The 18,218-nt window shown below is 34.8% G+C and overlaps 2 protein-coding genes across 6 annotated transcripts; both read right to left on the reverse strand.

The window, feature by feature from the left end:
* Positions 1-3,321: 3,321 nt before the first annotated feature.
* LOC120073565 (uncharacterized) lies at positions 3,322-7,932 on the reverse strand. The gene is made up of 4 exons (XM_039026393.1): positions 7,572-7,932; positions 7,359-7,501; positions 7,087-7,250; positions 3,322-3,376 (listed from the first exon to the last, which is right to left on the reverse strand). The coding sequence occupies exons 1-4, from the start codon at positions 7,930-7,932 to the stop codon at positions 3,322-3,324; spliced, it is 723 nt and encodes a 240-aa protein (XP_038882321.1).
* Positions 7,933-12,598: 4,666 nt separating this feature from the next.
* On the reverse strand, positions 12,599-18,165 carry LOC120074489 (plasma membrane, autoregulation-binding site, misato segment II, myosin-like, tubulin/FtsZ protein). 5 transcript variants are annotated; one of them, XM_039027625.2, is made up of 12 exons: positions 17,913-18,085; positions 17,690-17,770; positions 17,441-17,517; positions 17,117-17,218; positions 16,678-16,723; positions 16,466-16,541; positions 15,574-15,922; positions 14,509-14,761; positions 14,007-14,249; positions 13,806-13,925; positions 13,165-13,614; positions 12,599-13,024 (listed from the first exon to the last, which is right to left on the reverse strand). In XM_039027625.2, the coding sequence occupies exons 3-11, from the start codon at positions 17,510-17,512 to the stop codon at positions 13,166-13,168; spliced, it is 1,710 nt and encodes a 569-aa protein (XP_038883553.1). In that variant the 5' UTR covers positions 17,513-17,517; positions 17,690-17,770; positions 17,913-18,085; the 3' UTR covers positions 12,599-13,024; position 13,165. The 5 variants fall into 5 exon arrangements, with proteins under 5 accessions (XP_038883553.1, XP_090168591.1, XP_038883554.1 ...); XM_090312465.1 differs by having other exon boundaries at positions 17,131-17,218; positions 17,913-18,052; XM_039027626.2 differs by having other exon boundaries at positions 17,690-18,165.
* Positions 18,166-18,218: the final 53 nt, after the last annotated feature.

Here is an 18,218-nt window from a genome sequence, read left to right on the forward strand (position 1 = left end):
AAAAAAGATTAGAGAGGACTTACCCTTGAAGAACCTTTCTTCACGAATTTCCTCTTCCAAAATGTCATAAACAAAACGATCGATCCAAATGGCCACCACCTATTGGGTCCTCTTGTATTCTCTTTTAGGATGAAAATCACTAAGGAGTGTGTGGGCTCTTAGTTTTTGGAAAGGAGAGAGAAAAATTGGGAGGAAAGGAAAGAGAGAGCAACTTAGGATTTTTCTCAAAGAAAACTTCTTGTGTAGTTATGTTTCCAACTCCTCAATCAGAAAAATCCCCTCAAAGGTAGGCTTATTGAGTCGGCGATCTGGCCACTCTCACCTATAAAATCAAATGATCGCCTTTATAGACAAGAGTTCACAACTCGTTCAAGATTCAGGTCATGTCAACTATGGTCATCTTAGTGAAACGTAAGTCTCAATTATGAACGGCGTTATATAATGAGATTAGTCATTTGGTGGTCTGATCTTATACAAAATCCTTTGTATAAAATACCTCCGCTCACATGTTTCTACATGAATGATCAGGACTAGATCATTTGTAGCACTTTACAAAAATTGTAACATCTAAAAAACGGGTAATATTCGTAGTGTCACAAGGATAAGGTATCTAGCCTTATCCATCTACTACAGATTATTTAGGTTATTACTTAACATGATCCACATGTATGTCTCTACATATATGTTTAAGCTACAAATGATAATCTTGGATGTTAGTTTATTGGTTTGTGGGTTTAATGCTACTAAATGTCAAATAAAACATCTCACATTTTATTAAATAAATAAAAAATTTGTACAATATAATTACAAACTACAAAACCCTACGAGATTTAAGACATCAACCCTAACATACACCCGACATGTAAATGGGCCGTTCGAGCAATTAAAATTGACGGATGTGATATTTTCAAGATCACAAAATGCACGCCCAATCACACATGCTCCGTTGAAGTATTGAATCATGACCACAAGCAAGCCAACATATTCGTTATTGGTCACTTAATCGAGGACAAGTTCAGTGTTTGTTGAAACCACAATATTATTGAGGATATACGACATTAGTACGGTGTCAATATTATTTATGACAAGGCATGTTGTGCAGAGAAACTACTTCTGCTCTTGCAAAGGAGACACTAAAGGAATCACAGAAAGAGCTAATAAAAGCACGTGAGTTTTCCAAAGATGCTCGATGCATGTTACTCGGTACATGGAACCTAAAATAATGTATACTCGATACACATACAAATGCTTAATATGGAAATATACACACAGTTTTTTGAAACCTTATACTATGAAAATATACAATTTGCTCAAATAAGATTAACAGGTTCATACGTTTACAAATATTGTTAAAACTTACATAGAAAGACTTACTAAAAAAGCTGATCAGCCCACAACTCGACACCATACTGCAACTTAAAATCATGCATTTTATCTTACCATAAACTCTCCAAGCTGGAATCAGTCATCAAGTATTCGAAAAACTTGAGACAAAATATCCCACAGTCCAGTATATCTGACTCTTATAGGAAGCCTATATTGACATGACTCAACTTCTAAGGATTATGTGCAAGGTCAAGCTTTCCAGTATGTAAGTTACAGAACTGTGCCAATGAAGAGAGAGTGGAGCATAGAAGCCTACAAAAAACAAAATTTGAGCTCCAACTAAACATGCAAGATATGAAAATCGAAATGAAAACCTTATCGGTCGAGTATCGAGGAACATGCAAGTGCATGTCGAGGAACATGATGCCAAAATATAACAAATAAAGAGACGCGTGATGCCAAAATATAAACAGAAAGAAGAATGTTACTTGATGTAGAGAGAATCCAAAGAGTTTCGAGTGTAGAGGTGTAGTCGTCGAGGAATATAAAATAAAAAAACAAGAGATAATAGTCTAAGAAATAAGTTAAAGTGGTGAAATAATGGAATTCAAACAGGTTAAGAATTCAAAAAATTCAAGATGATCAAGTATACATTAATCGAGTATCGAGTATGACGTGGCTAAGATCGAGTATACATGTGTTGATTTCAGTCGTATGGAGTAATAATGCATCTGGGTATCGAGACGTGCATCGAGGATTGTGTGACGAGCAAATGAGGATCAAGTTGGTAGGCACGCAAGGTGCAACTCAGTGGCGAAGCGACAAAATCACACGTGAATCACGTCAGCAGAAGGGTACTTTCCATTACATTTTCTACAAGTGGCCATCTTTTATTTGGGCCTCCCAAATGAGGCCATCCATACAAAAAACTCATCTTTTAGATGTCATTTTATATTTATTTTAATAAGACAGTCATAATGTTATAAAATTTGATATAAATATTGTTGTGGATGAAAATATATGTTTAAATATTTAGTTATAAGGGTTTGACCCAATGGAACATTCCAGCAAAAAAATTTTATTTGGTTAAGTATGGTGGTAAATCCATAAGCTCAACTATAAGAGCTAAAAGGATCAACTCACAAGATGGATCAAAAGATCAACAAGCACCATGAAGGTCAATTCATAAGGTCGTTCATGAAAGTTAACAAGGCCATTGAAGTCGACTCTGTAGACTTTAATTAGGTTGATTTATACGGTCAACAATAAAAGAAAATAATGCCTAAGTATATGGGAGCTGATCCATAGAGTTGGCTATGGAGCTTAAGAAGACAAACCCATGATGGACAAGTTATGATCAAGTGTGCGTCTATGAGTCAATTACACATTCTTTGGTCCACTCGTAATGGCTAGACTAGGCTAATAATATTAATTATCTAAAAATTAACTAGTAAAATGACCATTGCAAAACTATTTCTTTATATAATCAAAAGGATCGAGACATTTAAGATACTTCGAAAAAAACACTATATATTCTCTATTCTCTACCTCTCTCTAAATTATTATTGACTTAATCGTCGGAGTGTTGATCGTCAAATACCACACCGGTGTAAGATTTTCTCTATTGTGCAGGACTATTGTTCAATTCTTCCTAAACATTACAACTACAACTGTTGGTACAAAATTTTGGTATCAATATTATTTTAGTTGCTTTGATTAATTTTAATCTCTCTATACTACAAAGTTTTATTTGGTACTTTAGTCTATGGACTCATTTATATCTCCATATTAAAAAGTGATTATTATTTTGATCTCTTTATTCAATTTTGAAAGTAGAAGTTACAATAATTTTTTTTTTTAAAAAAAGAGGGAGTTGCAAGAAAGGAAAAAAAATCTTAAATTTACAAATTTAACAATAAATTTTCAAATTTGTCAAATATAGCAAAAAAAAAACATTAAAACTAATTTATGTTTTTGTTGGAAATGGCAGGGCCCTCAGAACGACGAACTATAAACCGTCAAGGCACAGTGGTCAAGCAAAGAGCAAAACCTGCAAAACAGAAAATTGTCATAGGCTGAGTCGCAGAGCTCGCTTTCTTTAAAACGTTTTGCGGCTCTGCCCAAGTGTGGAAGAAGGTCTGAAAATTGTCACATCGTCCCTAGGATAAAACAGCCAAATGAAAACCGATCGAAAATGCACGGTTATTGATCGGAACGTACACCTTTTCTAAACTCACTACTTTGAAAACTAAGATGGAGGAGGAGAGGAAAATGAAGTGGGAATTATGAAAATGAATTCTATGTCTTCTGAACTGTTGAAGGTCTCGCCTTTTATAGGCCTTCATCATCGAAACGGACCATTTTTAAATTGATAAACGGACCATTTTAAAAATTAATTAACATACCGTTTTAAAAATTAATCAACTGACCATTTTAAATATAAACAACAGACCGTTTTAAAATTAATCAATGGACCGTTTTAAAAATAATCAATGGACCGTTTTAAATATAATCAATGAACCATTTTAAATATAAATTTGCACTTAACAATCCCCCACTTGGAAATTTAAACAAAACAAGAAGAGAGGAAAGATTTTCATCGAGCAGTTTTAGTCTATACAACACTGTGCATAAGCAAAGGTGTCTTACAACTTGAACCTTTACATGGTGTAGATGATACAGAATATACAAGAATAACCCTTGGTTTTGAACTCTATCTCTAACAACATCTCACACAGAGTGTTATTAAGGTGTAGTACGAAAGCCCGTGCTTTTAAGGCCTAGTACGTGAATCCTGGTTTAGTGAATGCTCTAGAGAGTTTGCCTGTAAACTCCATAGGAAGCGGCCCTCACTTCCACATCCACACAAGTGAATCTATCAAGGGTACTCATGTAGCTAGGTACCCTACTTGTCATCAAGTATAGATCTCATTAAGAACTGAGTTCAACCTTTCTTACGCTTCAGGATATCATGCTCAGACTTTAAGTCATACGAATGAAACTCTGTGTTTGGTTTAGCATAATTCACTATATATCACTCGTGATCAGTTATTACCCGTTGAACCTGTTTCTTGGGATCTTCAGTCTACAGGTTTGGTTCTCCTCACTGTGATTCATTTTTCGATAGGCATGAGTCCCATCCTTTCTGAGGTTCTAAAAACCTTTTCTCTGGCCATTCCTTTCATCAAAGGACCTGCCATCAGTTCGTATGTGATCCATTCTAACTGCACCAGTAGTGAGAAACTCTCTAACGGTACTGTGCTTACGACGTATTTGATGTCTCTTTCCGTTGTAGTAATAGTTTTGAATTTTTGCGATTGCTGCATTACTATCGCAATTGATCAATATGGCTGGTAACGGCTTTTCCCATAAGGGAATCTTTGATAGCAGACTTCTAAGCTAGCCTACTTCTTCACTAGTTGTCGCTAGTGCTATTATTTCTGACTCCATCGTAGATTGGGCTAAAATAGTCTGTTTCTTGGACTTCCAAGGGACAGCTCCGCCAGCTATATTAAAGATATAGCCACTTGTAGCCTTTGAATCATCCGAAAGAGAGTTCCAATCAGCATCGTTGAACCCTTCCAAGACAGCGGAAAACTTTTGATAATGTAATCCTAGGTTTTGGGTTTTCTTTAAGTATCTCATAACTCTTTCTATAGCATTCCAATGCTCTTTACTAAGTCTGCTTGTAAACTAGTCCTACGGCATAAGCTATGTCAGGCCTAGTGCAATCGGCAACGTATCTAAGACTACCTATGATGCTCGCATACTTAGATTGATTAACAATGTCATCAATATTCTTGAACAACTTGACACTAGGATCATAAGGAGTATAGGTTGGTTTACACTTAAAGTAATTATATTTCTTTAGAATCTTTTTTATATAGTGAGATTGATCCAAAGAAATTTCCTTTTCAGACCTATTTACTTTTATGCCTAAGATTACACTAGCTTCTCCTAAGTCTTTCATGTCGAAGTTCGCACTCAATATTGATTTTACATCATTTATGACGTGCAAGTTCGACCCAAAGATCAATAAATTATCTACATATAGACATAAAATAGTGCATAGGTGATTATCAAACTTATGGTAGATGCATTTATCACTTTCATTGACCTTGAAACCTTTAGATAGGATAAGGTTGTCAAATTTTTCATGCTATTGCTTAGGAGCTTGTTTTAGTCCATAGAGAGATTTGTCTAATTTACACACCTTATTTTCTTGACCATGTAAATCTCTTCTTTAAGTTCACCGTTTAGGAAAGCGATTTTTACATCCATTTTATGTCCTACGAGGTTATAAAGGGCAGCGAGAGAGAACAGGACATGGATAGAGGTAATTCTAGTGACAGGGGAGAATCTGTCAAAGAAATCTACGTTTTCTCTCTGTTTAAAACCCTTTGCTACTAACCTGGCTTTAAATTTATCGACAGTCCCATCAGGTCTAAGTTTCCTCCTTAAGATCCATTTGTACCCTATTGCCTTAGATCCTAAGTGCCAAGTCCTATTTGACTCATGCGAGTCCATCTCATCATTTATGGCTTCTTACTATAGGTTGGCATCTACTGAGGACAGGACAACTCTTAGATCTTTAGGGTCTTCTTCTACATTGTAGGTCAGGAAGTCATTTATGAAATCTTTGGCAGTTCTAGCTCTTTTGCTTCTTCTAGGTTCTGGGTCAGTTTGCTCTCTAGGGTCAGGATTTCTAACTAGGGTAATACCACTTGAACCAGAGCCCCATTATTCCTTGATTTAAAGGGAAAACTATCTTAAAAAAAGTTGGCATCATTTGACTCAATGATCACTTGGTTCACTAGATCATAGAACCTGTAGGCTTTACTATTTAAGGCATAACCTATAAAGACACACTTGTAAGCTCTACTAGCCAACTTTCTCCTTTTTGGGTCAGGAATCCTTATAAAGGCTAGATAACCCCATGTTCTAAAGTAGGACAAGTTTGGTTTCTTATTCTTGAGAATTTCATAAGGTGAAGTTTTATTTTTAGATTTCGGGATTCTATTTAGGACATAACACACGGTAAGGATGATTTCACCCCACCAATAAGACGCGGCTCCTAAACTAAGTAAAATAGCAACTACTAGCTCAACTAAAGTTCTATTTTTCCTTTCAGTTTTTTCGTTCATTTCAGGAGAATAAGGTGCAGTCTTTTCATGTATTATTCTATGTGAGTTAAAGAATTCATTAAAACTGTTCGAGTCGTACTCGGTTCCCCTATCACTATGAAGTCTTTTAACTTTTCTATTAAACCGATTCTCCATTTCAGAAACAAAAAGTTTGAAGGTATCAAAAGCATCATTTTTGTTTTTCAACAGGAATACAAAAGTAAAATCAGAGCAGTCGTCAATAAAAGTAATGAAATATCTTTTACTATTCCTAGTTAATATGCCATCAAATTCACAGACATCAAAATGAATTAAATCTAGAGGCTCAGAATTTCTATGTACAAATTTATGCAGAGTTTTAGTAATTTTAGCCTGACTACAATACTCGCATTTATCAAAATCATTCGTGGATAACTTAGGTATCATTTCTAGCCTAATCATGTTAATAATTAAATTCTTATTCACATGACAGAGTCTAGCATGCCAAATATTCATAGAACACAACATATACACAGAAGATTTCATTTTATTAAGGTCTAGATTTAATTTGAGCATTCCCTCAGTTGCATACCCTTTTCCTACAAATACATTATTTTTGGTAAGGGTATATAGGTCTGCCCCTATAGTTTGAGTAAACCCGACTTTGTTGAGGAGATAGCCCGAAACCAAATTCTTTTGTATCTCTGGAGTGTGCAGAACGTCCTTCAATGTGAGGGTCTTCCCAGAGGTAAACTTCAGTTCCACCTCGCCGATTCCAACAACTTTTGTAGAGTGGTGATCTCCCAACAGAATATTCTTATCCTTAGTTTCAGTATAAGTTTTAAATAGACTAAGGTCGTTATAGATTTGCTGGAGCCACGGTTCTAACTTTTCCTCTTTGTTTTCTTAGGTTTTTTTGTCAGGTTTTACCAAGGCAGAGGCAGGTTTCCTAGATATTATGTTCACCTCCTCCCTCTGGTCTTGCTTCCGGGCTTCCTCCTCGATTCTTAGCTGGGTTATAAGACTCTCAAAGGAGAACTCCTTGGTCTTATACCTCAAAGTGTTCTTAAAATCTTTCCACAAGGGGGGCAGATTATCAATAATAATAGCAACTTGAAATTGTTCGTCTAGAGGCATGCATACATTCAGTAATTATCTTGTGGGCTATCTTCTGAAGTTCATGGGATTGGGCCTCCACATATTTGTCATCCGTCATCTGGAACTTGAGATAATGGCTAACTGCATATTTCTTCGACCCGGCCGCCTCGGTGTCATACTTCTTTTGCAGGGCATCCCAGACCTCCTTCGTTCTCTTCATTGTACTGTAGTAGTTATACAGATCATCAGTCAAATCATTTAAAAGAGAATTCTTACATAGAAAGTCTTTCTCCTCCCAGTCAGCAGCTTCTTTTATCTGTTGTTCAGTTGGTCCTTCTAAAGGGATGATCGGCTTAACGCTAGTACAAGCTTCAACAACTTTCTTGATAGTGAGGAGGAAAAACATCTTTTACTTCCACCGCTTGAAGTTTGCTCCTTCGAATCAGGAGGGACGATTGAGGTCAGATATCTCATTGTTACTACTGAGGGCCATTGATGATGTGGAAACGTCTTAAAATTGTTGGAAACGGCAGGGTCCTCAGAACGACAAACTGTAAACCGTCAAGGCACAGCGGTCAAGCGAAGAGCAAAACCTGCAAAACAAAAACTCGTTATAAGCTGAGTCGCGGAGCTCGCTTTCTTTAAGACGTTTCACGGCTCTGCCCAACTGTGTAAACAGGTTTGAAAATTACCACGCCGTCCCTAGGATAAAACATCTAAATGAAAACCGATCGAAAATGCACCGTTATTGATCGGAACGTACACCCTTTCTAAATACACTGCTCAGAAAACTAAGATGGAGGAGGAGAGGAAAATGAAGTGGGAATTATGAAAATGAATTTTGTGTCTTTCGAACTGTTGAAGGCCTCGCTTTTTATAGGCCTTCAGCATCGAAACGGACCATTTTAAAATTAATCAACGGATCATTTTAAAAATTAATCAACGGATTGTTTTAAAATTAATCAATAGACCGTTATAAATATAATCAATTGACCATTTTAAATATAAATTTGCACCCAACCATTTTATTTTATTCCAAATTTACCGTTGTTGATGTATAACATGTATAATATAATTTGGTAAAGTTAAGAAAACAAGACAAAAGTCATATTTAAACAAATATATATATAATAGAAAACCATAAACTTTTTATATTTGTATATAAAGCCAATTCGGTCGGCAGATTTGTGGGAGCGGATGCAAATTAGCTGAAGGGGCAGAAGGGTGTTGAGTCAACGGTCAACTTAAAATGGACGTAAAGAATTATCCAGTTGGAGAAATGTGGGCCATCCCCCACGTGGCTACCAACTCACGCCGTTCGTGGGTTTTAATTTAAACCTGTTTATATATTATGAGTTATTTTTATTATTTTTTTGAAGCGTGCCCTTTTTTTTTCCTTTTTTTTTTTTTTAATATTATAAAGTGATTTTAGAGATTCTAAATATTAGATGTCAACTCTTAATTCAGTTAAGGAGACCGGACCCTACACCATACATTTTTCTTTTGTCCTTATAAGTTTTTTTTTTTTTTTTTTTGAAACATTATTTTTTTTCTTTCATGTCTGTGTTCGTTAAACAACATTTTCAATTCCTAGGTTTCAATAATTTATAATTTTTCCATTTCATCTTCAAAGTTTACTTACCTCTCTCCAAATATCTTTTGGTTTACTAAAAACTGAGTTTTTTTTTTTTTATGTCACATATATATTGTTTTAAACATCAACTAAATAACATCACAAGTTAGAAGGTGACGGAAACAACATTTTGAGAATTTTAACCACTATTTTTTTAAAAAAAAAAAAAAAAAAATCATAATTTTACCTTGATTCAAACTCAAATTCCATAATCACATAATTCTATAAGAAGAATGTTAAGTCGTAGCTATTTTCCTCCCTGAGTGGATCACAAGTCTAGACAATAAAAATGGTTGCAACTTACTTAAGTAGCCGCCAAATGTTACTCGTTTATTAAAACATGAAAAACCGAGTCAAGATCAAAAGGAAGATGGAAAAGTCAAGTCCAAGTCCGTCCAATCATATTGACAAACATTATTCCGAACTCAACATTAATAAGTCGATAGAATTATTTTCAGAAAAAAAAAAATTAAAAAAAAAAAAAAAAAAAAAGACGAGGAAATTTCAAACTTGATTGTTGGTCATTACAAACTTAGCTGTAACGATTAGGATGTCTGGCCACATTATTCTAAGATTTAGATTTCAAATTATCTCCTATGTCTGCGGATCAATTTTTAGTTTGAACAAGTCCAGTCTTTCGGTCTCCAGGTTTTCGTTTAATTTATTTTTTTTTTAATTTGCATTATACTCGATTTATCGTCAACATAGTAAGTTTGACAATATATCAACTCAAATTCATCATAATTTCATATAACAGTAACAAAAGTTATGATTTAGGCCCTCAAAACAGGAACTTATAGTCAAATTCTAAAAGGAAAATTGTTGTGTTTAGTTTTCAAGTTTTAACTTAATTTTTGAAATAAAAGTGAATAGCAAAACGTAAACATTTGTAGGTGAAAATAATGTTTATAAACTTAATTTTCAAAAATAAAATACTACTAAAAAACCAAATAGTCATCAAATCAAGTCTTACAAATCTGATTTTAAAGGAACAAAACTAAAGAGTCTGTACTGGAAGGGAAAAAAAATCTCAAAAATGCTTGTTTTTCCATTTAATACCTAAAAATCAATTAATCAAAAGCCAAAATCTCAGACAGAAGAAGAAGAAATATATATATATATAATAGAGTTATAGTTTCTTAAGATTTGTTTAAAAAACTTATAGAAAAAATGCCTTTTTGATCCCTAAATTATTAAGAATAAATACATTTAGTCCCTAATATTTCAAATGGGCCATTTTAGTACATAAGTTTTTAGGAATAGGTTTAAAAGTCACTCGACTAATAAATCTATTAGATTTAAATATAAAATTAATTAAAAAGATGATGCGACAAGTTACTTAGAAAGAATATAATTTTTTAATATTTCTCAATTCTCACTTCTCTCCTTCTCTCCTCTCTCTTGTCCTTTCTACTCCATTTTTCATGTCATTTTGTCAGATATTTTATTCAATTGAAGCAGACGATGAAATTTACGCACTTACCCTTTTTTTTTTTCTCTCTTGCAAGGATTAGGAAACTTATCACAAGGCTTCTTACCAATACCATCTACTATGAATTATGAATTAAACCTTATCAGACTTCGCACCTTAACACAAGAGTACTAATGTGTCCAATTTTTATGGAAGAGTATCCACAATTAATAACATTTTGGAAATACACATGTAGACATTAGATATCAGTTCTTTGACTGTCTAATGGTTTGTCGGTAATTTTCTTTGGTCGATGAAGTGAAAAAGAAGGGTGTAGCCAATAGAGTTTGATTTACCCAGTATTGTGTCTCCGAGTCACCATTTACAACTAAAGTTGTCCATCAATAAATGATTTATCAAATATCAAAATGGGTCCTGCCACCACGCCTCAAAACGAAAGCTCATGTGGAACTTATTCTTTTTGGCGTAACTTGCAATCACATAATAGAAGAGCCGGAGGGGTACGGTTCTCTACCTTTTCATCAAAAAGGGGTAATTTTAAGTTATTTAGGGGAAAGGGGTTTGTCTCTCTTAAAAAGACACATTCGTCGATATTTTATTATTTTTTTCAATCGAATAGTCTCTAAAAAAATAATAATAAAGCAAGAACATCCTATCACTTGTTGGTATGAATTTATTATTTACTATGATTGTTTGATTTTATTTCTTCATTGCACGTCAAAATAAATTTTAAAGTCATTAACTTGTTATTCAATTATTTTTCAAGCCGAGCTTCCAAATTTGCCATTATCTACTCAAAGAACCTTGCATAGACTCACCTCTATATATGGAGTGCAATATTTCAATGGTAATGTTGTAATGGAAGAACAAGATGATCTAGCAAGACATGAGAATGTTCCTATTCAACCTAATGTTCTGAATGAATATCCAACAACGCCACTCGATCATTTCACACATACTTCCATGATGTCCTCTCCCTCAAAATTTGAATTTTTTCCAACAACCCTTATTACACTAAGTATGGAAGAAGGACAAACTTCACATGTCCATCCAAATGTCCATGACCAATATGTGACATATCGACAACATAGTGAGGGTATACACTTTGTAAAGGAAAGTCAACCATCAAGTGTAAGAAGACGTGACAATCGTGGACACTATGTGACTCAACATGATCAATCTAGACGTAATAGGGGATCTTCTTCCGGTCGTGAATAAAGAACATTGTACATATGATTAAATTTATTAATGAAATTCAATCACGAAAATGCACTTGCAGTTTACAACACATCATAAAAAATCTTGAATATTATTTACAGTAGTCCAAAGTTAATATATATATTTTTACACAAGTTTCTAACAACTTTCAACAAAAACAATAATTTAAAATTTAAAATTAATATTGAATATATCAAATCAATCATAGAAATTTCTTAATCTCAAAATAACATTATTATTTATATTATTAAAAAACTAGTAATATTACTATCAAAATAAAAAATGAGATTAGTGAGATAGTTAATTTTAGATAACAATGATTTAAAATTAAATTAACGGTAAAAAAAACATAAATAATGAAAGAGTTGAGTTTTGGATTATTTTATTGTTATTATTTTTTCTAGAATGTCTCTTGAAGAGATGTATTTTTTTTTTCAAAGAAAAGAAAGACCTAGAGATGTCTATGGGGCAAGATGAGGTAGCGGGGATTGAAATTCCCAACGGGGATCGGGATGGGGATTTCCCGCAGGAAATTCACAGAGATCGGTTCCCCACCGAGAATTTTTTCCCATTACTTTTTTTTTTTTTTTTTTGTAAAAAACCAACTAATTTAAATCACTAATGTAAACAAATTTTAATTAAATAATTAACTTTATCACTAAATTGTTTATTATGGTTAGTTTTACATGACAATTTGAATTTTAAAGATAAATTATTCAAATTTTGATCTAAAAGAACTGATTAATTTTAGTAGAAAAAAATAAATATAAATTAAATTATTCACATATATAATCTAAATTTAAATATTCAATTTAAACATATTCATTATCTTTCTCAATAAATAATCAAATTTAAAATTTAAATGTAATATTTATATAATAATAATAATAACATAACATTAGATAACTATACTAAATAAATATATAGAAGCTAATCGGAGCGGGGGTGGGGACGGGGAACGGGACAGGGGCGGAGAATGTATTCCCTATCCCCGTCCCCGTTTAGCTCACGAGAATTTTTTTTCCCTCACTCCTTCCCCTATTCCCCACCTAATCGGAGAATCTCCGCTCCGTTCGGGATGGGGCCCGTGGAGTCCCATCCCAGTGGGAAAATGGAACATCTCTAGAAAGACTGAAGCATAATCATTACCTGTAACCCAACAAAAACAGCATGTAACTTGACCGTTGACCTTTCTTGCTGCCCTCTTCAAAATGCCTAGCCACAAGATGAGAAGAATCAGATAAAAACCCATATTCTCATGTTCATTTCATCATTCTGAGTTTGACTATAGATCAAACAGACAGACTACTACAACCCCACTTCTGCATTTTCAATTTTATAACAATTATACATACTTCAATCAGAATCCGATGAAGATAGCGAATGTGGATTTAGCGCCAACACCATTTTTGAAAGTGATTCTCCCATGTCTTCTAGTTCCTCTCTTCCAAACCCCCAACTCCTAAGCAATGGAGCTGCAGATGATCCTTGTACAGTTCCATGTCTAAGAAGATTTGTTAATCTTCTCTCTAAAAATGGCAGTATAGCATTGCTAGAACGCAGCCGAGCGGCCATGGGGATGGAATGCACGTCAAGGGATCCTCTGAACGAAGCACTCGAGATTGGAGTAGCCAACAATTGACCATGTTGGCCAACCAGGTTTCCAAAGATTGAAGGAAAAGGCAATGGTACAGGCAGAGGACATTGCGCTGCTGATAGATGGCAGAGCATTGGCCTTACTGATTCACCTTCATAAGCAGCACTAATTTGATCCTTTAATTCGGAGATGGAAGCCCGCTCCCCTCCTGAAGAGGTAAAAGTCGAGTTAGAACAATGACACTTCAACATTTTAGTTCCATTACATTGAGATGTATAATATATTTTCCATATTTTCCTTCTACACAAGAAAGTTTTGAAGACACATATTCAAATGCAGAACTAGTATCTTGACTAAACATTATAAGGATATCTGGTGATAATTTGATGTAATACATACCTGATCCAAACACTCCGTGCACAGTCATGGATTCCAATGCCAGCAAATCTTCTGCATCCTCTTTTACTTCTGGTGTTAACGGTTGCAAACTTCCCAACAAAGATTGGCCCAAATGTTTCCCTGTATTACAGATTGCAGAAGCCTGTGACCAACGATGAAAAGTTCTTTTCTGCAAGTAGAAAGAAATGGAAGAGTATATACCAGAGAGAGAGGGCGCTGGCATTGAAATATCCAAAATGGCCACCATATTTTGCCTACCTTGCCCAGCTAACATTCGTACCATGTCATTGACGTGAACCGCACCAGAAACATAACATGAATCTGTAGTTGGTCCATGGGCTTCCATTCGTAAAGGAAGACCAATGGAGTGTAAAGCAGCAGCATATACAGCACTACAGTGATAAGGCTTCTGGTCATCAATGCAGAGATAGGAGGTAGCTTTGCCTTAATAAATGTAAAAATGATTTGATATCAATATTGTATCAGAGAATTATAAGAAAAAATGGTCGGGAGCAGAGTGTTCACAGAACTAAGAAGTCGGGTGATCCAGATCTTAGCATAGTAGCTATTTACTTCAAAACAATGACAGAGAAAAAGAAATTGATTCCCTAGTGATCTTGAAACTCTAAGCAAATATGTAATGTCATATAGAAAACATAGACAGAGATGAGCAATAAAATTTTCCAGCCACAGTGGCACATACTTCTGCTCAAACTTGGCAAACCAACTGGCACACAGAGCTGACAGAAAGATGAAAGTCTTGCAAATGAAACTGCATCATGAAGATCTCTAGAAACTATCTGCCTCTTATTTTCACGAAGCGTGCTAGGAGAAGTAGGACTTCGAACACTATAAAGTAAAACTGGAGTGTTTGAATATTCATCTGCAACACTCTCAAGAAAATCCCCAGCTATTGCCGAAAATCCTCCCGAGTCATCAACTATGAACTGAAACCCCTGTAAGAATCAACAAAAGGCCATTACTAAACAAGGAATAAAAGTACAACCATCCTAGCTCAGACTTTGTATTAAGGTCCCATCATATTGGGGCGTAGAGAATCCACTATAATAAAGACCCAGTGGCATAGGGAGTTTGCTATTTAGGATGAGTAATATAAAAATGAAGTACCGATGTTTAATATACGAACACAATACTAACAAACATAATACAACAGTGCAATTTGTAAGAGTATAAGTTCAATTCTAGGTCACATAAAGAGTAAGTGTAGATTCAAACCACACCCTTGAACACCATGGGAAAAGAGAGGAAAAAATTATGATGAAGATAAAAGAGAAGTAGAACACATGATTTTGGTGATGTCAATGGCTCCCTCAATTAATATGTCCATTTCTTTCATTAAAAGAGAAAAAAGAACTATAATGTCCATTTCATTGCAAAGAACAATATCACAAGGAAAAAGTATCTAAAGTATCTACGTGTTAATACATATAAATTCATCCTAAATAGTGCCCAAAAATTCTGATATCATAAATGTTTCTAGAAGATGCCACACCTTCGATCATATAACAATTCACTGGGGTGAATAGTTTGCACATATTGCAATTACAGACAGGAAAGGATTACATTCCATTGATGTGATAAAAAAAAAATCCAAAACCTTTAACAAAACAAAGAGATGGTGTATACAATGCATGAGACAGTTGCCAGCAAGGGGGAAAGGAAATTTTGGGGTGCTGGGGAATCTGATGAAGAAAATAAAGTGACCGTCTGGTACATTTCAATTAAAATTATTTCTAATAACACATACTTGGATATGGTCACATTCCTCCACAAAGAAACGAAGCCTTTCATCAATTTCTTCACCTTGCAAACTCCAAGTGAAAGATTCTTTTCCAATTCCATAATTGTTGAACTCCTGAGCATCGACCCAGGATCCATTGAATTGATATAAACTTTGAGGGTGGTAGTGAACCTTAGAGAAGTCCGTCCAAAAAGTGACATCTTTTTCTAGACATTCAACTATATCTTTGTCCTCAATTTCTCCTCGACCATTATTCTTACCGTTCACCGAGTTCTCCTGCTCTTCTTCAGATAAACTTTGCAAGAACAGGTTTTTCTTACGTTGTTCAGTATGATGAGTGGCAACATTACCACGCCTGCAGAATAGAAGATACACATTCAATTTCTTCAAGCATTAGAAATTTATTTCAAAATTACACTACAAAATTAGATGTTAATGAAGCTTGACCAGATGGCGTATTACCGGATAGAAGAGACAAAATTTAACGTGGATCAATGATAGAAAGTTATAAAGAACTAAGTGCAAAGACTAAATTAGGAAAATTTACAGGGTTTCTGGAGTTATTGGTTCATTGCACTGCAACGGTCCATAACAAGAAGTCAATTCATAGTGTAAGAATACACTTAGACGTCAGAACTTTTTACCTTATATTAACATATTTGCATCTATCTACACGCTAATATCAGCATATGAGCAGTGTAAACCATCTATCCAGGAGTTTCTACAGTTAGCCAGAGAAATTAATTGAGAACAAATCTCCCACTCCCATATATCTTTTAGATGTAGAAGTTGAACAAATGGGAATATGTAAATAATATATGCATGCACATTAATGTTCTGATGGGTGTCTCTAAATGTGAACGGAGAAATCTTCATTCTTCAATAATAAAAATCTCACCATGTGATAATATCAGATGGTCTATCGGCATCATCATTATATAGAGTGCCGCGTGCACTTACAGATCCTAAGCCTCCTGCAATTATAACTCAATCAGGGGGATGGGTTGAAACTCAAAATTGTATTAGCATCATAAGACTTACCTAATATCTAGGAAAAATAAAATTACTCTATGATAAACTTGCACCCAAGTATTGATTACAGAAAGATACCTTTAAAGCCAACTGAAACTAGACGTGGAGTATACGTAAGTACACCCTGCAAATTATTCAGAGAGAAAAAAAAAAAGATGAAATATACTGACAAAATACAGAACATTAACTACATCAGTAAGAAAGTTAGTTTAGCTAGAAAAAAAACTTAGGACAACTATGCTACAACTTTGACACATATGGTGGGTTAGGAAAATCCCATCATCTATTCCAAGAATAAAAAGCAAGCATCAATTGTTAAAGGCAATATAAACTTGACCTGGATGTACTTTGTCTCAAAACAAAGCTTTAAATCAATGCATGAAATAATATACTCAGTTACATTAACCAAAAAGAAGAGAACACATGATATGTTGATTAGTAAGTTTACTACATTGTGAGATATGAAGTAACAACTCTATAACTTTCTTCATTTACAATATAATGTCAAATATTCCACCTGTTGTGTCTCACCAGAACGGTAGAGTACGTCCATATTAAGATGTTGATTCTTAAACACGGCATCTCCAAGAGGGTCCGCAGCCAGGCCAATCAACTCATCCTTCCATCAAGATCAACATAAACTTAGCTAGGCATGATTAAAGTTCGAAAATAAAATAAATACGAAATTTAACAATGGTTAGCCCAATCAATCATTCAAGTAATATAACTCGACGAAGAAGATTTCCTCAGTACTTGCACATTGGAATTACCAGTATCAATTCCACCAACGCTCACAATACACAAAGTGGAAGACAAAAACGTAATACGGGGAAGGCTCTACCTGAAAGTTCCAGAAATGAGAACCAACGAAGTTCGCAAATTCTCCAACTTGAACAGTCACGAGTTCCCTCATAGTTTCTGCCACAAATAAACCAAATCAGAGAATTGGGTGAAAAACTCCATGTCTTAGGATCATTGAGTGAAGGTCCTGGAGTATCTATGAATGTCCTTATTCTATAATGGAGTATTCAAGACAAATATAAGTATAAGACATGTTCAGGAAAAAGAAACAGAGCCGAAATTTTCTCACCTGTGAGCTCGGAGTGATTTCCACACCAAACTTTCAATATTTGCGTCTACTTTAAGATAATAAAAGAAGAAAAGAGAATGGCTGGAGAAGGAGTAGAGCAGGTGATCAGTGATGGCGGATACTTGGGAAACCAGGGTTAAAAGCGTTTTCGAGCAGGGGAATTGCCAAAAATAGGACAAAAAGAAGATATATTACAGAAGCTTCCGTGCGTGAAGGAAAGTACCTAGGTCGTCGCTGGAATTCGCCGTCGCCGGCGCCGGCTCCGTCGTCACAAGGGTTCAGCGTTAAAAGAGAGAGAGTACACCCGTGCGGGAGGAGAAAGAACGAAGTGAAAATTAGGGGTTTTTTCTAAAATGGCAAAATAGACATTACATGGCTAACTTAAACCTATTACTCGACAAAATTAAAAGCCATCCTAAATCACTTTAGCTTGTTTCTTTGTTTGTTTTTTCCTCTAATTTTTTAACAAATATCTTACTCAAATTAAGAAGTTGAATTGCATGAAAATGTTGAGCGACCAAGAGGTCAA

Source organism: Benincasa hispida, chromosome 3 (genome assembly GCF_027475165.1).
Source record: "Benincasa hispida cultivar pf3 chromosome 3, pf3_genome.v1.1, whole genome shotgun sequence".
NCBI classification, from domain to species: domain Eukaryota; kingdom Viridiplantae; phylum Streptophyta; class Magnoliopsida; order Cucurbitales; family Cucurbitaceae; genus Benincasa; species Benincasa hispida.

Coding starts and splice junctions, on each gene's coding strand:
- LOC120073565 (XM_039026393.1), bottom strand. CDS start 7,932: ATGTTTTTCCTCCTCACTATCAAGAAAGTTGTTGAAGCTTGTACTAGC. Junction 7,251..7,358: donor GGAAACCTGCCTCTGCCTTG/GTAAAACCTGAC, acceptor ACTGAAACTAAG/GATAAGAATATTCTGTTGGG. Junction 3,377..7,086: donor TATCTCCTCAACAAAGTCGG/GTTTACTCAAAC, acceptor TCTGTTTTGCAG/GTTTTGCTCTTTGCTTGACC.
- LOC120074489 (XM_039027626.2), bottom strand. CDS start 17,512: ATGAGGGAACTCGTGACTGTTCAAGTTGGAGAATTTGCGAACTTCGTT. Junction 15,923..16,465: donor CCATCTGATATTATCACATG/GTGAGATTTTTA, acceptor TCTATTCTGCAG/GCGTGGTAATGTTGCCACTC. Junction 13,926..14,006: donor GCCAGCGCCCTCTCTCTCTG/GTATATACTCTT, acceptor TCTGTAATACAG/GGAAACATTTGGGCCAATCT.